This window comes from Ogataea philodendri (genome assembly GCF_020536065.1).
Source record: "Ogataea philodendri strain CBS6075 chromosome Unknown scaffold16, whole genome shotgun sequence".
NCBI lineage: Eukaryota > Fungi > Ascomycota > Pichiomycetes > Pichiales > Pichiaceae > Ogataea > Ogataea philodendri.
In genome coordinates this window covers 148,942-165,865 of record NW_025763930.1, presented here as the reverse complement: position 1 = coordinate 165,865, position 16,924 = coordinate 148,942, and the positions used below count along the sequence as shown (strand labels likewise).

The 16,924-nt window shown below is 51.1% G+C and overlaps 17 protein-coding genes across 17 annotated transcripts; 10 read left to right on the top strand and 7 right to left on the bottom strand.

The window, feature by feature from the left end:
• Positions 1-25: 25 nt before the first annotated feature.
• OGAPHI_003330 (uncharacterized protein) lies at positions 26-1,093 on the top strand (the record flags this gene model as incomplete). Its single annotated transcript, XM_046204297.1, has 1 exon — positions 26-1,093. The coding sequence occupies one exon, from the start codon at positions 26-28 to the stop codon at positions 1,091-1,093; it is 1,068 nt and encodes a 355-aa protein (XP_046061837.1).
• Positions 1,094-1,194: 101 nt separating this feature from the next.
• OGAPHI_003329 (uncharacterized protein) lies at positions 1,195-3,594 on the top strand (the record flags this gene model as incomplete). Its single annotated transcript, XM_046204296.1, has 1 exon — positions 1,195-3,594. The coding sequence occupies one exon, from the start codon at positions 1,195-1,197 to the stop codon at positions 3,592-3,594; it is 2,400 nt and encodes a 799-aa protein (XP_046061836.1).
• Positions 3,591-5,093, bottom strand: OGAPHI_003327 (uncharacterized protein; the record flags this gene model as incomplete). The annotated part of the gene is made up of 1 exon (XM_046204293.1): positions 3,591-5,093. The coding sequence occupies one exon, from the start codon at positions 5,091-5,093 to the stop codon at positions 3,591-3,593; it is 1,503 nt and encodes a 500-aa protein (XP_046061834.1).
• Positions 4,127-4,763, top strand: OGAPHI_003328 (uncharacterized protein; the record flags this gene model as incomplete). The annotated part of the gene is made up of 2 exons (XM_046204295.1): positions 4,127-4,181; positions 4,288-4,763. 2 exons carry the CDS (start codon positions 4,127-4,129, stop codon positions 4,761-4,763), a joined length of 531 nt encoding a protein of 176 aa, XP_046061835.1.
• A 144-nt stretch (positions 5,094-5,237) lies between the features above and the next one.
• On the top strand, positions 5,238-6,941 carry OGAPHI_003325 (uncharacterized protein; the record flags this gene model as incomplete). Its single annotated transcript, XM_046204291.1, has 1 exon — positions 5,238-6,941. One exon carries the CDS (start codon positions 5,238-5,240, stop codon positions 6,939-6,941), a length of 1,704 nt encoding a protein of 567 aa, XP_046061832.1.
• OGAPHI_003326 (uncharacterized protein) lies at positions 5,519-6,547 on the bottom strand (the record flags this gene model as incomplete). Its single annotated transcript, XM_046204292.1, has 3 exons — positions 5,519-5,913; positions 5,973-6,028; positions 6,435-6,547. The coding sequence occupies 3 exons, from the start codon at positions 6,545-6,547 to the stop codon at positions 5,519-5,521; spliced, it is 564 nt and encodes a 187-aa protein (XP_046061833.1).
• A 91-nt stretch (positions 6,942-7,032) lies between the features above and the next one.
• On the top strand, positions 7,033-8,685 carry OGAPHI_003323 (uncharacterized protein; the record flags this gene model as incomplete). The annotated part of the gene is made up of 1 exon (XM_046204289.1): positions 7,033-8,685. One exon carries the CDS (start codon positions 7,033-7,035, stop codon positions 8,683-8,685), a length of 1,653 nt encoding a protein of 550 aa, XP_046061830.1.
• OGAPHI_003324 (uncharacterized protein) lies at positions 7,581-7,955 on the bottom strand (the record flags this gene model as incomplete). The annotated part of the gene is made up of 1 exon (XM_046204290.1): positions 7,581-7,955. The coding sequence occupies one exon, from the start codon at positions 7,953-7,955 to the stop codon at positions 7,581-7,583; it is 375 nt and encodes a 124-aa protein (XP_046061831.1).
• Positions 8,686-8,848: 163 nt separating the features above from the next.
• OGAPHI_003322 (uncharacterized protein) lies at positions 8,849-10,888 on the top strand (the record flags this gene model as incomplete). The annotated part of the gene is made up of 1 exon (XM_046204288.1): positions 8,849-10,888. The coding sequence occupies one exon, from the start codon at positions 8,849-8,851 to the stop codon at positions 10,886-10,888; it is 2,040 nt and encodes a 679-aa protein (XP_046061829.1).
• OGAPHI_003321 (uncharacterized protein) lies at positions 9,853-11,293 on the bottom strand (the record flags this gene model as incomplete). Its single annotated transcript, XM_046204287.1, has 3 exons — positions 9,853-10,366; positions 10,583-10,807; positions 10,890-11,293. The coding sequence occupies 3 exons, from the start codon at positions 11,291-11,293 to the stop codon at positions 9,853-9,855; spliced, it is 1,143 nt and encodes a 380-aa protein (XP_046061828.1).
• Positions 11,294-11,776: 483 nt separating this feature from the next.
• Positions 11,777-12,175, top strand: OGAPHI_003320 (uncharacterized protein; the record flags this gene model as incomplete). The annotated part of the gene is made up of 1 exon (XM_046204286.1): positions 11,777-12,175. One exon carries the CDS (start codon positions 11,777-11,779, stop codon positions 12,173-12,175), a length of 399 nt encoding a protein of 132 aa, XP_046061827.1.
• Positions 12,176-12,229: 54 nt separating this feature from the next.
• On the bottom strand, positions 12,230-12,829 carry OGAPHI_003319 (uncharacterized protein; the record flags this gene model as incomplete). Its single annotated transcript, XM_046204285.1, has 2 exons — positions 12,230-12,575; positions 12,813-12,829. 2 exons carry the CDS (start codon positions 12,827-12,829, stop codon positions 12,230-12,232), a joined length of 363 nt encoding a protein of 120 aa, XP_046061826.1.
• OGAPHI_003318 (uncharacterized protein) lies at positions 12,261-13,883 on the top strand (the record flags this gene model as incomplete). The annotated part of the gene is made up of 1 exon (XM_046204284.1): positions 12,261-13,883. One exon carries the CDS (start codon positions 12,261-12,263, stop codon positions 13,881-13,883), a length of 1,623 nt encoding a protein of 540 aa, XP_046061825.1.
• Positions 13,884-13,899: 16 nt separating this feature from the next.
• OGAPHI_003316 (uncharacterized protein) lies at positions 13,900-14,862 on the bottom strand (the record flags this gene model as incomplete). Its single annotated transcript, XM_046204281.1, has 1 exon — positions 13,900-14,862. One exon carries the CDS (start codon positions 14,860-14,862, stop codon positions 13,900-13,902), a length of 963 nt encoding a protein of 320 aa, XP_046061823.1.
• Positions 13,906-14,424, top strand: OGAPHI_003317 (uncharacterized protein; the record flags this gene model as incomplete). Its single annotated transcript, XM_046204282.1, has 1 exon — positions 13,906-14,424. The coding sequence occupies one exon, from the start codon at positions 13,906-13,908 to the stop codon at positions 14,422-14,424; it is 519 nt and encodes a 172-aa protein (XP_046061824.1).
• Positions 14,863-15,162: 300 nt separating the features above from the next.
• Positions 15,163-16,654, bottom strand: OGAPHI_003315 (uncharacterized protein; the record flags this gene model as incomplete). Its single annotated transcript, XM_046204280.1, has 4 exons — positions 15,163-15,337; positions 15,499-15,953; positions 16,047-16,521; positions 16,647-16,654. The coding sequence occupies 4 exons, from the start codon at positions 16,652-16,654 to the stop codon at positions 15,163-15,165; spliced, it is 1,113 nt and encodes a 370-aa protein (XP_046061822.1).
• On the top strand, positions 15,390-16,913 carry OGAPHI_003314 (uncharacterized protein; the record flags this gene model as incomplete). The annotated part of the gene is made up of 1 exon (XM_046204279.1): positions 15,390-16,913. The coding sequence occupies one exon, from the start codon at positions 15,390-15,392 to the stop codon at positions 16,911-16,913; it is 1,524 nt and encodes a 507-aa protein (XP_046061821.1).
• Positions 16,914-16,924: the final 11 nt, after the last annotated feature.

Below are 16,924 nucleotides of genomic sequence, written 5' to 3'. Positions count from 1 at the left end.
AACAAACTGTTGCACCATTTCCGTCATGGATCGTAAGTCCCACGGACACATCCCGGCGATCACGGGGGACATAGAGTATTCCGATCCTTTTTTCACGATGCCCCCGATACTCGCAAACTATAAATCGGCCCTGTTATCGTATTCGTCCTCGTTGGTGTCCACGTCTGTGGGGTTCCCGCTGGACTCCATGAAGACACGAATGCAGACCCATCATTTTGCCAGTTCTCTCGAGTGTCTGCGATCGACGTTGCAAACCGAAGGCGTTGGTGGCCTGTTTCGCGGGATATCTGCCCCGCTTATCTCTACAGCATTTGCTCGATCTCTGGGAGTGTCCATCTACACAGAGGCCAAGCCCATTGTGTCTGTGCTGGGCGAGCCGGTCTGGGGAACACACCCATTGGTCCACCGGGAGGTTGCTGTTTCTGTGGAGCAGCAACAGATGGACCGGGTAATCAACAACATTCCTATAGCCGTGGTCTCGGGGTCAATTTCGGGGGCCTCGGTGTCGATATTTGCGTGTCCGTTCGAGTTCTGCAAGATATTCCAACAGATCCTGCTATTGGTGAACAACTCGGGCGAACAGGGCAAGGACGTCCATCTGCAGCGCAACAAGCTACCGTCTGGATTGCTCAACGTGGCACGCACCACGGTGCGCCAGGACGGCGTGCTGGGCCTCTACTCGGGCTACAGGTACCATCTGGTGAAGGACGGCGTTTCTTCGGGGCTTTTTTACGGACTTTACGAAACAGTGAAACTATTTATCCAAACCAGGAACAACCATCTGGTGCAGGATCCGGGCTGGCACCGCACCATTGATCTGTTGAGCGTTCCGTTATCGGGGGCCATGGCCGGCTGTTTCAGCTGGATCCTCGTTTTCCCTGTCGACACGCTCAAATCTCAGTACCAAAGAGACGTGATCCGGAATATCTTGCGTGTGGAAGCAGGCCGCGACAAGCTCGATGTTGTGCCACCAAAATTGCGCTGGCCCACCCGCGAGATGTACAGAGGCCTGGCTCCGTCCATCACACGGTCAATCGCCACCACCATGATCTTTTTCTCGATATTCGAGTACCTGATGAAGAATATCGTATGATGTAATTAGTTTCTATCTGCGGGCTTTTCAGGGGGCCCCAAAAATTTTTTCGCGATCTAATTTCAAAATAAAAGGAACCTCCCCCACTCAACACTGGCACCATGTTTCTGCTAGCGTTCCTGGCCTTGTTGACGTTCGTGTCAGCGGCACAGGGAGCTCTGTTGAACGTCCGTTCGTGTAATGACGGCCACAAAAAAGATAACTACGTGCTTTCTGCGCCGTTACTTAATGTTTCCTACTATGAACAGGACAGGTTGATCAACGTCGACATGGAACTGATTTCGTTTGACACCATCATCGACGTCAACGACACTACAAATACATACACAACCATGCACGTGCAACTGGAATATGTGGGAGAAACCGTTTACGACGAGTACCTGCGGTTTTGCGACAATGTTGACATCATAGGCCACGGCGATGATCCCAATTATTCCTCCACTAGCAGCGCAAGTGCAACCCAAACGATGCCGTCAGATAATGCGTTAGAGACCCTGGGCGTGATAAGAAACGCCAACGTGAACGACCAGACTGTCGTGGGCTCGGGATTGCCCGATCTCCCGTCCACCAGGGGAAACGGCTCTAGCCACTCCGACCGCTCGTGTCCAGTCTATGCAGGCGACGAACTCATAATCCAGATCCCAATTACAGTCACGCCCAGGTCCGCGTTTGGCACCTACAAGATCAAAATCACCTTCATCGCCCCAGACGATAACCACACCATCATTGGCTGCTCCACCGCGTGGTTCAGCACGGTCCAAAAGGAGTCGCTATCGTTGTTTTCCATGTGTTTGGTTATAATTGTGTGCATCACCGTCTTCATCTCCAACATGGCAGGATACGTGTTTTCTCCATACATCGACACTAACATTGTCTTTCTCTACCGTGCTGCATCCATTTGCAACGCTCCGTTGTTGAACCAGGTTTGTCCCGTTTTCAAAGATTACCTCAAACACCTGCAATTTATTTACTTCGTGGCCGGCCTCAACTTACAATTCCCAGGCTTCTACCATACGCTCATATCCAATCAAAGATGGATAGGTATTTTGGGATTCATCAAGTTTTGTCCTCCTAGTCACGCTGATAACGTCTATAAAACCATGTGGATCGGAGGCCTGAAAAGTCTTATCACAGGCAGCACAGAGGAACGTTCCGTGTCAGACTTCTGGTCGGGGTTCCTGATCGAGTTTGCTATTTTCGTGGCAGCTGGCTGGTTTGTCCAACTTGCAGGCGCCTGCTTGGTTATGCTCTTCAGGAAAAAAGCCAGAGAATTAACTTTCTCGAGATTCAGCAAACTCATGGCCCTCACGTGGGTCGGACTCGTTGTCGACTCGTTTCTCGGCTACCTGGCGATTCCGTTCCTTGTGTACAGCTTTTTCGTGCTGGTTTCTCCTCGAATTGCTCTGTACGGCCGCCCCAACGGCGAGGAAAAATCAACATGGACAACGGCCACCGTATGCACCTTCCTGGTGCTCTTCTTCACTCTCGAGATCTACTTCGCTGTCCGGTTTTGCATCATGAAACGTGCAAGAGCAAAACTTTACAAATCCATCAACGTCATGCTTGTGTGGCAGACGTTTTACTCGTTTTTGAAAACGTCCAAGATCTGGTTCGTGCCTTTTGAGTTTTTCCAAGACTTTGTGTTCAGTTTCGCGATCGGCTGTCTCCAATTCAGCGGAGTGGCCCAGTTATGTGTGCTCATCACCTCGGAGTTTGTGCATCTATGCATCCTCCTAGTCTTGAAGCCATTCTATTACAACACAGGTACAAATGTCACCAAGATCTCGCTGGCTGTTGTGCGTGTCATAGTCAGTATTTTGAATGCCCCGATTGCAGAGTCTGTCAACTGTCCAGAACTGGTGAAAACCCGTCTCATCTGGACGATTTTGATTCTTCATCTGTTGACAATCGTCTTCGTGTTCCTGGTTCCGTCGCTATACAAACTGTTTACCACTTTCAAACTCTACTACAAATACAGGAAAGGAAAGAAAGGCACAGATATACCTGATTACGTCCAGCGTGGCGAGATGATCGAGGTGCCGCTGCGAGCTGACAACAGAAGCTTTGTTTCGTTGGACGAATCGTTTGCCGATTGGAACCTCGGTCCTCCAAGTTTGCTTGTCCAGGATAACGAAACCCGGTCGCTACATAGCGACAAACTCGAGTTTACAGACCGGCGTGTTCTGCCAGGGTTGTCCATGCCGGAACCTGTCTACAATCCACAGACAAAAGATCTTTCGGTTAGAGAGGCAGATATATACTTTGAAGCTTTCCAAGGCACTGAGTCTGATGCTGAGTTGATCCGAATGTGGCAGGAAAGAGGTAGAAAGCTGAACCGAGCTGCATCCATGGAATTCGAAAAACCATCTTCAAGTGTTGGCTTCCAGGTCATGAGACCTCGCCCAAGGAATAAATCTCGGCTATCGCAACCAACAAACAGTCCAAACCCCAACAGGAACTCTGCTTTGCATGTTGTGAACACAGATTCCGAGTCCGACTAAGCCTTGCGTTTCTTTGACTTCTTCTCTTCCGAGTCGGATTTACGTTTAAGCACGTTCTTCAACAACTTGGAGTCGTCGATCTGCTCGAGCTTGGCTGGGAATTTTTGCAAAACTGTTTGCAGGCAAACAATCTCGCATTTCAGCACAATGGCAGCCATCTGGGAACGACTCAACTCTCCTGCGGTTTCTGGAATCTCATAATTTTTTGCCTCGCCGTACTCGGCTATGCGTTGTTGAACGCATTGGTGAAGGTTTATGACACAGTTCTTGGTGATCATAGTCTTTTCCAGCAGTTGGAACGATTTCAAAATGCATCTGTTGACAAACGCGTCCAACTCTGACCGGGATTTTGTCAGCTTCTTGGCCCATTTGGCGTCCGACTCAAAACTCTCATAAACCGTGGTCAAAATCTGGATCAACAACACAAGCTCCGGCAAAACGTCTGCGTCGTTGAACACCTCGTAGGCGTCCAAAACGATTCCCCCTTCTTGGTCCTCCAGCGTTTCTTCCAAATACTCCGACTCGCCAACAAATGCAACCACCTTGTCAAACAGAGACTCGCGAACCTCGTTGTCAAATTGCGACAGGTACTTTCCCACAAAAGTCTGTTTAATTACAGACAAACTTAATTCCGCAAAGTCGTATTTGGAAGCAGGCACCTCAACATAGCCGTATTTTCTCAAGATCTCCGAGTTTGGCAGCTCGCCATAGATGTTAAAGATCTGCTCGCCCTTCTTGATGTCCTTGGTGGCGGTCATGACAAGAACATCGTTTTCATAACTCAGATTAGCGTTCACCAGATTGGTGTTGGAATTGAGCGTATCGGCAAGAGGAACCATGCTCTTCAAATACCCGTCGAACTTGAGTCCGTCGTGTTCCTCGGCCAAAAACTCGTTCACCTCTTCTTCTTCTTCATCCACGTCGTCGTCCTCTGGATCGTCCACGTCGAAAGAATAGCTCATGATTATGCTTGCAACCATATGGAATTTTTCAAGAGTGAGAAAATCCGCCAATTTTTGGCTTCCAAGTCGAACACACATGTCTGGAACAAGTCGAGCATGCATGCGTTCGGCCTGATCGCGACCGATTCTAGTAAGGACGTTCGAAGGCTTCAACATTGCGAGCTCGTCGTCCGACCAAAACATCAAGGAGTTGAATTTTTCAGGTAAAACCTGCAAATAGGAACTCCACTGAGATTCCTCACCTAATAACATCTCATACCCCAAACACAAAATCAACGCTTCCCATTGGTTAAGAGACTCCAAGACCTCGATGTTGGACAATTTCAACTTACCCAGGGCTGCCGTACGCACATTAATGATATGATCTCTAGCCAGACGAAACAAAACTGTGTCTTTCTTGATATCTCCCGTTGCACGAAGCGCACGACCTTCGCCAGACGATCTGAGATCGGCTATTTCTATGTTCTCGTCCACATGTTGGTAATGATTACGCACCCAATGGTCGAACCCACTGGTGCTTTTAGAAAAAGAGTCCATGATATTTCAATTTTTTTTATATATTTTTTCTCCTTTGATCTAACGAATTTATCCCGTGTAGAGATGTTGTCTGTTTTTTCTAGAAAAGTTCAACCATAAGTTGGGCATTTTATAAGTAAGAGCAGTTTTCTCTCTAATAACCTCATGTCTGCTGAAGAATTCAAAGCTCAAGGAAACGCCGCGTTTGCTGCGAAGGACTACGAGAAGGCCATTGATAGTTTCACCAAGGCTATCGAAGTTTCGCCTACTCCTAACCATGTTCTCTACTCTAACAGATCTGCTTGTTATGCCTCTTTGAAGAAGTACGAGGAAGCTCTGAAAGACGCTGAGGAATGTGTCAAGATCAATCCAACCTGGGCCAAAGGTTACAACCGTGTGGCTGCTGCCGAGTACGGACTGGAGAAATTGGACGATGCCAAGAAGTCTTATGAAAAGGCTCTGGAGCTTGATCCTTCCAATGCGATGGCCAAGAGCGGACTGGACGCTATTACGGACGCCAAGATGGCCGAGGGCGACCCAACTATGGGTATGGCCAAGATTTTCTCGGACCCTAATTTAATCGACAAGCTTAAGGCCAATCCGAAGACCGCTGAATTGATGAAAGATCCTGCTCTTGTTGAGAAGGTGAAGAAGCTGCGCACCAATCCTGCCTCGTTGAGCACCGACATGTTCACCGACCAGAGACTGATGACTGTTTTGGCTGCTATTCTCGGCGTCGACATGAGCGGGGCTCCTCCTGCTCCCGAGCCAACTGGGTCAGCAGAGCCAGCTGCTGCCGACGTTGAGATGAAGGACGCTGAGCCAGCCAAGACCGCCGAGCCTGTTCCTGAGCCGGCTCCAGAACCAGTGAAGGACTCAAAGGTCGAGGCAGACGGCTACAAGGCCGAGGCCAACGCTTTGTACAAACAGAAGAAATTTGACCAGGCCATTGAGCTCTACAACAAGGCCTGGGAAACTCACAAGGATATCACCTACTTGAACAACCGTGCTGCTGCCGAGTTCGAGAAGGGCGACTACGACGCCGCCATCCAGACATGCAAAACTGCCGTTGAAGAGGGAAGAGAGATGCGTGCCGACTACAAGCTGGTTGCCAAGTCTTTTGCCAGAATCGGAAACTCGTACTTGAAGAAAGACGAGCTGAAACTTGCTTGCGAGTTCTTTGAGAAGTCTTTGACGGAGCACAGAACGCCTGAGGTGTTGAACAAGCTCAGAGCCACGGAGAAGGAGGCCAAGAAGAGGGAGGCCGAGTCTTACATCGACAAGGACTTGGCTGAAAAGGCAAGACTCGACGGAAAGGAGGCTTTCACCAAGGGAGATTGGCCAGGAGCTGTGAAGGCCTACACTGAGATGATCAAGAGAGACCCATCTGACGTGAGAGGATACTCCAATAGAGCAGCCTCGTTGGCCAAACTCATGTCTTTCCCAGATGCCATTAGGGATTGCGAGACAGCCATCAAGCTTGACCCTACTTTTGTGAGAGCATACATCCGTAAGGCCAACGCGGAGCTCGCTATTAAGGAATACAGAAAGTGTCTTGAGACGCTAGCGGGAGCCAGAGAGGCCGAATTGAAGAACAACTCGACGGCCAACTTGAACGAGATCGAGTCGTTGACCCAGAAGGCCAACAGTCTTAGATTTGCTCCGTTGGACGGCGAGACTTACGAGGAGACCATGGCCAGAATTCAAAAGGACCCGGAAGTGGTGCAGATTTTGAGCGACCCTGTCATGCAGACCATCTTGCAACAGGCCCAGAACAATCCCGCCGCTTTGCAGGAACACATGAGAAACCCAGACGTCAGCAGAAAGATCATGACGCTGATGGCTGCCGGAATCATCAGAACTCGTTAAATAGGTTTAATGAAACAAAACGTAGTGCACGACCCAAACCAGTGACCAAAGTAAAAATTGTGGAGTTAGCAACAAAACTTGAACACATTTCATGTCAGAAGCAGATCCCCATCACCATCATCACCAGTCCGGGACGCCGAACCGGATCGGTAAGTACCAGATTGTCAAGGATTTGGGCGAAGGGTCGTTTGGTAAGGTCAAATTGGCCTATCATACGGCCACTGGTCAACGAGTGGCCCTCAAGATGATCAACAGAAAAACCCTCTCCAAGTCAGACATGCAGGGTCGAATTGAGCGGGAGATTTCGTATTTAAGGCTTCTGAGACACCCGCACATCATCAAGTTGTACGACGTGATCAAAAGCAAGGACGAAATCATCATGGTTATCGAGTTTGCGGGCAAGGAGTTGTTTGATTACATTATCCAGAATGGACGCATGAAGGAGGACCAGGCCAGACGGTTTTTCCAACAAATCATTGCGGCGGTTGATTATTGCCATCGTCACAAAATCGTGCATAGAGATCTCAAGCCGGAGAATTTGTTGCTTGACGACCAGTTGAACGTGAAGATTGCCGATTTCGGGCTGAGTAACATCATGACCGACGGAAACTTCTTGAAAACCAGTTGCGGGTCGCCAAACTATGCTGCTCCGGAGGTGATTTCGGGCAAATTGTACGCTGGTCCCGAGGTGGACGTCTGGTCCTGCGGTGTCATATTGTACGTGATGTTGTGTGGTCGATTACCGTTTGACGACGAGCTGATCCCCGCATTGTTCAAGAAGATCAGCAACGGTGTGTACACGCTGCCGCACGACTTGTCGGACGGCGCGAAACATTTGCTGACGAAAATGCTGGTGGTGAACCCGCTCAACAGAATCACAATCAAGGAGATTCTAGAAGATGAATGGTTCAAGGTCGATCTGCCAGAGTACCTGCTGAACCAGGACGAGCCCGAGAGAAAGTTCAAGTTGGAGGACGTGGACGAGAAGGTGGTGAACGCATTGTCGATCGCCATGGGCTACTCGCGCGAAGAAATCATCGACGCTATCAAGATCGGCCGCAAGCCAGAAACACAGGAAATTTTGGATAGCTACCAACTGGTGAAGGACAACAAGGTTCTTGTGGAGGACATCAACAAACAGGCACAGTCGAGCAACTTGGCAGACCCGCTCAATCCAAGATGGCGCACCCCAACCAATATCGAGTACTCCAAGCAGGACAGCACCACAAACTACACCCCTAGTTCCACGATTGCCATTTTGACGTCGTCTCTCCCGCAAATCCACAGAGCATACATGGTGCAGTCGCGACCGGAGCTGGCGTCGATCCAGCCGATCTCCACCAAGAAGTCGAAGACCAGATGGCATTTTGGTATCCGTTCGAGATCGTATCCGTTAGACGTTATGGGAGAAATCTACCGTGCATTACAGAACCTGGGAGCCGAGTGGGCCCGGCCATCCGAAGAAGAGTTATGGACAATCAAAGTCCGCTGGAAGTACGTTGTTCCCGACAATTCACAAGACGCCGACCTGATGAAGATGCAGATCCAGCTGTTCCAATTGGAACCAAACAATTATCTGGTTGACTTCAAGTTTGACGGCTGGGAGTCGTCGAGTCCGTCCACGACCGCCACTTTAGAGGACAGGCAGCACGACTCCGACGAGATTTCGTCCTTCAGCGCATACCCATTCCTCCACCTGGCCACCAAACTCATCATGGAGCTTGCTGTCAACAGTCAAGGTTAAGCTTTTTCCAGGGTTCAATGCGGTGCGAGGTGTTGCCCCATTTTTATGAGTATAAATAAATAAAAAGATAAGTAAAAGAAGTCTGCAAGTAGCAACAGGCGACGAGTTCACAAGTGCTTTGGTAAAGTTTCTTGTTGCTATGCCTAACACGGATTTACGACGGATGAATTCGGCGCAGTCGGCCGGGTTGATCACCGAGTCTACCGGCGATAGTCTTTCTCCATCTTCCACTGTGGAGCCGGCTCCTTTCACCGGGGAAGGTCTTGCACATACCATCAGTGATACCAATCGGCTCACCCGTGTCCAATCACCTTACACGTATCCGTTGAGTAAGGCCAAGACACATCAGGCGTCTGGATTTTACGACCACCCGAAGGCTGATAACAAGCCACTTCCTGCTTACAAGACGGTGCATCTGGATCATGTGCTGAGCGAGTTCCGGCCTGTTGAGCCCAGAAGTATCTTTGATGGCGAGAAGAAACCTGTTTTGATCAGAAGCCGCAGCGTGGTACCGGCCAGGGCGGCGGCGAATTACGAGCGCAGAGTCTCGTTTGATACGGTGAATTTACAAGTTGCGGATGAGGGCCAAGAGTCCAGCGACGACGAGTTTGAGTACGAGATGGGCATGTCGTTTGACAGAGATCGGATGAACCGGCGCGAGAACCTTCTCAACACCGGCGGATGGGGGCCGTCGGCAGGCCAACGGTCGTCTTCTCCCGGTGGAAATTTTGCAGCAACCAGAGGACGGTCTCCGTCGCGAGAACAATCTCCCGGAAGAAACAACCAATTCAACCAGATGGACAGGAGCATGTCGCCGGCCGCGACCCATTATGGCCGAATTGGGTCGGTTTCTCCAATTCGGAACCTGAAAATCAGCGGTGTTTCGTCCAGACGATATCCAACCACCCCGATCATCACCCACGACGCTTGCACTCTCACAAAGAAACACAAGGACTACGACAGACTGTACTCGAAGCACTCGGGCAAACGAGCTGCCCTTCCTGATAGAAACATAATGTGCTACATCTCTGGCCGCAAACACACCTGGGTTGCACTGGACTGGTGTTGCAACCGGTTGTTGGAGGACGGAGACACGATGGTTGTCACCGCGTCGATCAACCCGAACTCGAAATCGTTGTTTGCACGGCGTCTTTCTTCCGGCTCTGTCTACAGCAAGGACGTCAATTGGAGCGAGAGCACCATTCGCAACTCGCCAGAGTACGCCAAGGTTGTGACAGAGAACATCATGAAGTACATCATGGCGATTTTGAATCCGAATAAGGTGCTCAAGATCACCATCGAGCTGGCTGTTGGCGGCACCAAGGACGTGTTAAAGGACATGTATTCGCTGTATCTGCCGTACCTGGTTGTTGTTGCGGCCAAGCCCACCAAGGCAGCTTCGACGCGGTCGTGGGTCACTTCCAGAGTCACCGACCGGCTCGTCAAGAACTTCCATGTGCCTGTGGTGATTGTGCCGTCGTTGAACATGGATTTGTTTGAGGAGCGGCTCTTCCGGATTCTTAACACCAGAATGGAGGAACTGGAGCAGGGCGTGGACGACCCGAAGATGGTGAAGCAGCTGGACCAGGTGGGCTCGTACAAGCTGAGCGACCACCGGCTGGCGATCCTGGCAGACGAGCAGGCAGAGGACTCCAATGCAGCAGACTCGTCTGTGAGTAACCTGCGTCAGCTACAACATACCACGAGTGTGCGGATCTACAACGAGCTGGCGGAGCTACTCAAACACGGCAACGACAAGGACAAGTACAAGAACTGGCTGAAAGTGGTGTCGTCTGCGGCGCACAGCTACGGCGTGAATCTTGCCGAGACGGCCAAGAGCGGCGGGGAGAGTGCGAAACTGGTGCGTACGCTGACGGGGGCCCCGGACCCGCACTACGGCCGGGCCAAGTCGATGCTGCTGGACCCGTCGCCCAAGCCACCGCCACGGTCGCCGCACACGCCCAAGATCCCCACCATCAACATTGACTCCCTGGGCCAAAACGACCAGCCCCGCCAGCCGTCGTCTGTCAAGTTCGACATCAGCCACCCCAAGTACGGCCGGTTCCAGTCGGACACCGCGGTTCCAATGGAGCCTCTACGGGCGTCGCGGTCGACACCGCAGCTGTCACCGCAACGCAGCGCGTCCCAGGACAAAGAGAAGGACCGTAAAGGATTCTTCAGAAATCTATTTAAACGAAAGTGACTATCGACGGTATGGTTTTTTGTATTTAGACCGATCAACTATTCTCTTTTTATGGCTCTTTCCGCCGGCCGGTTTGGTTTGTAGCGGCTTCAACTCCTCGCTGTTCTCTGTAGCCAGCATCTTTTTCCATAGTTCCTCGACAAATCCTACCGTTTGGTCGTCCAAAAACGGTTTCAGCTGCAAACACAGATCTTTAGGGCCCGTGTGTTCGTCCAGAACGAGATTGTTCACAAACTCTACAATAATATCGTCCTCAGGGACCAGCTGCTCCAACCTTTGCTCGATAAACTTCTCCACAGCAACCCGGTCGATTTTCGCGTAATCAACACCCCTGCTGAACACCTTGGGGAAATTGAACTGTGCCAAATCCCTTTCCCGCTGTCGAGAAAGCTCTGTCTCGTTCATCGGCTGGTCAGACTGGGAAATTTTTCAGATAAGCCTGCGGCCAAAAAGAATTGATGGAAAACACCGGGCTGTGCAAAGTTTAAGGTTATTTTGTTTCTGCACTTTGTCTAAACGGCCATGTTTCCCTGCTGCAATTGGATTTCCAACTGGGTCCAGTCGCGAGACGTAAGTTAGGAACACTCTGTTTGGCGCTAACGTCAGTATTACCAGCTCGATGTGGCGCTAATTGGGCTGCGCAACTCCGGAAAGACAAGTCTGGTCAACATCCTTCAGCACAACACGTTTGTCCCAGACACGCTGCCCACGTTGAAAGAGCACGTTGTGGTGTTGAGTCTGGATCATACAGTCACAACAGCACCGGCGCCGGCACGAATATCGTCCGAGACTTCGCCGCTTCTCGAAGACCACGCGGCCAGACAACTAGTGGTGAAAATCCACGATCTGAGCGGCCAGCGCAAACACCACGACCTCTGGACAAGTTGCATGGTCTCGCCACAGATCAGTCTCATCGTCTTTGTGATCGACATAGCTGACACACTCACGCTCGACACCGCCAAAGAAAAGCTCCATGAAACCATCGTGTACAACAACCAACACAGACAGGTCCCGATGCTGGTGCTGTGCAACAAGACAGACCTAGTGACCGACTACCGCTACTTTGTCGCCAACAAAAAGATTAAAAACACAAAGCCTAATAATCGTCTGCTTGGATCCAACGAAGACACCTTGCTCAACTACCTCGGGCTCGAAAACAGAGACTCGGGCCTCGTTCTGGACGAGTCCATAGACGTCCAGTTTGAGCTGGACTTGCATCTGGTGAGTCTACGTGCCGCGCACGCGGGTCTCCAGCAGGATCTGGTCTCGTGGATGACTAAGCCATGACGTCAGCAAAGCTCCTGCTCCCCCCCAAAGCACGAAAAAAAGGCATGTGCAATTCTAGCAAGTAAACAGACCAGACACTGTTTTCATGGAGTCTGTCGTGAATAACTTATGGTCCTCGTGGGACACGCTGTCACAGGCGACCACGAGCACCAATGCGGACGACACAGCGTCGGAGGGATCTAAAGTCAGCCCCGAGGACCGCAAGCTTGTTGCAAGTAGCACCCTATGGTCGTCTTTGACAGAGTCCCAGAAATCGCCTCCCAAGGGCAAGGCATCCAATTCAATCTTTGACGATATGTTCTCCTCGTCGAAAGACCATACTTCCACCCTGACCGACAAGCTGTTTGAACGGTTTCTCTCGGTTGCCCTCCCTACAACAACCACTACAACAGGAGAAGAACTACAGTCGATTCTCGCTCGGATAGAGATGCAAAAGACGCGTCCGCAGCTGAGTTTGAACACCATGAGTAAGAACTCGATTCTGCTGCTGTCGCGACTCTCTGTTCCGTTCGAGCTTATAGATCAAGTGATTGTGATTTTCAGCTGGTCCAAGCCTCTTTACACCCTGACGTTTCTCAACTTTTGCACCTTGATGATCCTCAAGCCTGTTTTGTTGTTAAGCGTTCCGTTTTTCTACATCTGCTTCGAGATCATCGTTCCAGCATATCTGAAAAGACACCCTCCGGACAAACACACGATTTTGAAAGAGTCGAACCCGATTCCTGCCGAGGGCCCGTCTGTGGCCAATGTGGACCTTCCCAAGCCTGTTCCGGAACTCAGTCGCGAGTTTGTGCTCAACTCCACCGATTTGCAGAACCATATGTTGCTGTATGTGATGGCCTACGACGTGGTGACGTCTCTCACCATACAGTACCTTTATTTTAAGGACGAGAACGTTACAATTTTCATTTTCGCTGCAATGCTCACTAGTGGAACGCTTTTGACGCTGTTTGGGTCGCAGATGATCGTTACCATGCTGCCCTTTATCAAAGTGACCTTTGTTTTGGCTCTTTGGGCGTTCACCGTCGCGTTGCATCCAAACTATCTACAATTTATCCTAGACCTCTTGTACTCCGAGGAGACGCGGCTCAAGTTCCTCACCATCTCGAACAGACTGGAGATGTGGCTGAACGAGGAGCTGAACCTGCGGGAGCCTAAGGAGGTGAAAGAAATTGAGATCTTTGAGTTGCAGCACTTGGATCCGGAATCGCACAACTGGCAGCTCATCTGTTTTTCCTCGGAAACGTATCCTGCCAACTCGCACGCCAGACTGCACAACCAGCCTCTGGTGGGGACCCTTAGTCTGAGCTCTGTCAAGCCGCCGCAAGGCTGGCGGTTTGTGGATCTGCTAGACACGTCTGTGAACACCAAGTCTCTGGACGGCTGGATCCTGGACCTATCCCCGGAAAATTGGATCAAGGAGAACTATCTGAGCGAGGCGATGGAGATCGACCAGGACGAGAAATGGTGCTACGACCTGGTGACCAAGTTCTCGTACAACGTTGGACTGAGTGCGGGCGTGCGCAAGGTGCGCGGAGACGTGCGCCGCCGCAGGTGGATCCGGTACTGCGTGCGCGATATCTGGGATGAAAACGAGGAAGACCAGAAACCCACCACCGACGAGGTGCTGAAGCACGCCCGCAAAAAGAGCGCCGACTCGTTCAACAGCCTGCACCCGGTGAAGTCGATCGACTCGGTGGACGGTTAGACAAGATTATCATGAATTATGAATGCATATTTCGTATTGCGATTTTGGACGCGATGGCCGGCTTGTTGTTGGTCTGGTCGTCGATGCCGGTCATATTTTTGTAGGAGTCGTCGCTCATGGCGATGGCCAGCTGGTGCGACGTTTGGTTATAGGCCAGGGCCACAATGCTCATCTCGAAGTTGGCGTACTGTTTGACCCGTTTCTTCGACTTGTAGTCCCACAGACAAACGGATCTGTCCGAGCCGGCGGTGAAGAACTTAGATTCCGTGTCGTACAGCTCCAGACAGTTGACGGGGTTGACCAGGTCGATGTCCTCGTTCTCCACAACGAGTTTCTGACGGTGGCATTTGAACGCGTAGCTATTTTCCGTGTCCTGGAACAGGTCCAGCGACACTTTCCCCTCGATCGAGCTCTGCAGGAACCCGGCGCCACTTGGAAGGAACTTGATCTGTGTTGTTTGGAAGCGGAACCCGTTTTCCAGCTCGCTGGCAGGCTGGTCAAGTTTGCGGAAGTCGTAGATCTGGATCTGTCGACTGGATAGACCCACAATAAACCGGTCGGTCTGCTGGTGGACGTCCATCGCGTACACTTTGCCGGGCACTCTGAGCACGGTGGGCTGCTGGTGGATGCGCGGGTCAGCCATCTGGACGGATTTGTCCCAGGACCCGGAAACGACCAGGTTTCGACGCGGGTGTGTTTCGACGCACTGGACGGGCAGATCGTGGCCGATCGAGGTGGCCTGTACGTCTTTGGCTGGGAACCCGACTTTCTGGACAGACCCATTGGCCAGTGCGGCGTACACCGTGGAGTCCAGCACAGCAGAGTCGAGCACAGGCGCGTCCAGCACGACACGGTCCACATTGAGCGACGCGTCGACAAACGCGAGCGACCCGTCCAGCGAAGACGCAACAAGCCGCGTGTCCAGATACTTTAGCGACGTGAGCACGTCGCGCGAGACGGTCACGACAGAATCACTCATCCGGTGTCAAAGTACGGGGTTTATGGAAAAAATGGAAATACAAGTGGCACGGCCTTGTGGCTAAGTTAAAATTTGTGTCAACTAAATCGGCCTGCCGATCGGAGTTGGCCGTGAAATAAAGTCAATAGAGCAGTTTCACAACGGCCACCAGTAAGCGAGAATCACATTCATAACCACAAATAGTTGTGGTTCTTGGCCATGAAGACCCATTTCGGAGGGCGCCATGGTGAATGTAGAAACTCCTATTTCCGTTCCTGGCTATAGGGCAGTACAGGTGCTATTGGCAGATGCAGCAGGCCGTTATGCGACAGCGGTAATCAGTTTTTCTCGCACGGCTGCCTCTCGGCTGCTGCCCGGCTGTACCCCGCGCCCGGTGCTGGCCCAGGTCAGCCACAAAATCCCGTACCAATCAAATTTTTCACCCTGCGCTATCTTTTCCACTATCTGCGCATTTTTTTGCAGCCGATTGATAAACCTATATAAGTACATAATATGCAGGATTTTTTTTTTTCACACCTCTTTGGCCAATGTACTTCTTCGAAACACCTACTAAAAGACGGTTGGCCCAGGTTGCCTGTGCGGTTGTCTGGTGTTTGTTTGGCGCGGGCCCAATCTTCGGGTTCGCCGCGTTGAAACCGACTCTCGTGGACCAGGGAATCTACGATAGCGTCTGCGACCTCAGTCCGCAAGATATCCGCATCCAGGGCTTTGTTGCCAATTGCACCGAGCAGGATCTGAAGCTCAACTTGATGTTCACCGTGGGTGCCGTGCTGACCAACGTGAGTGCGCTGGTCATTGGTAGAACGTTGGACTCTTATGGTCCTAAGGTGTGCGGCCTTATTGGAGCTTTCTTCCTGTTCTTTGCCTCGTTTGTGTTCATCAACGCCAAGAACATCACCTGGTTCGACCCATACCTCGTGGGCTACTCGTCCATGGCTCTGGGTGGTCCGTTCTCGTTTATTTCCAGTTTCCAGCTGTCCAACGCTTTCCCAGAAAAATCCGGCCTTATCTTGGCTCTGCTTACCGGAGCTTTCGACACCTCCTCGGCGGTGTTTTTGGTGTACAAAATCGCATACATGAAGTTCCCTACCCTGTTCAAGCTAGAGAACTTCTTTAAAGTGTATCTGATCATCCCTGTGTTCATGACCGGCGCCCAGCTGTTCTTGATGCCTAACGAGTCCTACTTCACTCCTCCAGCAGACCTTATTCCAAACCCTACAGAAGAACAACAAAGACTTGCTGCCGCCGCCGAGCAGGAAGACATCCTGCACGAGCCAACCGAGTCCACCGCTCTGCTGGGCGGCCCTACAGGCGCAAAAAGAAGATCCTCCATTGGTGAGGCGTACAAGTCTGCCTACGTTGAAGATGAAATTATCCAGGTGGATAAACCCCTGTCCAACTCCATCTTTGGTATTCTCCACGGATTCCCAGCATCGTACCAGTTCAAGACTTTCTGGTTCCTTCTCATCTGCATCTTCGCCACCATCCAAATGCTTAGACTCAACTACTTTGTGGCCACCATCAACTCCCAATACACCTTTTTGCTTGGCTCTTACGAGAGATCCGAGAAACTCAACAAGATCTTCGACATCGCCCTCCCACTGGGCGGAGTGGTGTCCATCCCCGTTGTGGGAATGATCCTCGACAACTTCTCCACGTCTGTGGTGATGTTCATTCTTCTAGGAGTGTCGATCGTGATCGGTGTGCTTGGTTGCATCCAAAACTCGTTTTTCGCGGGTCTCCTTAACGTGCTGATTTTCGTGTGCTACAGACCGTTCTTCTACACGTCCATCTCAGACTACTGCGCCAAGGTGTTTGGATTCGAAACGTTTGGAACCGTTTATGGCTCCGTCATGACCGTTTCAGGTGTGTTCAACTTCTTGCAGTCTCCATTGGATAGACTCACACACACCTCGTTCAACATGAACCCTGTTCCTCTCAACCTGCTCCTTCTTTTCTTCACCCTGATCATCGGAGGAACCCACGTCACCTACGTGTACGTCCAGAGCAGGGTGTTCAACCAGAAAAAAGCGCATTCTATAGGACATTAATACACTAGCTA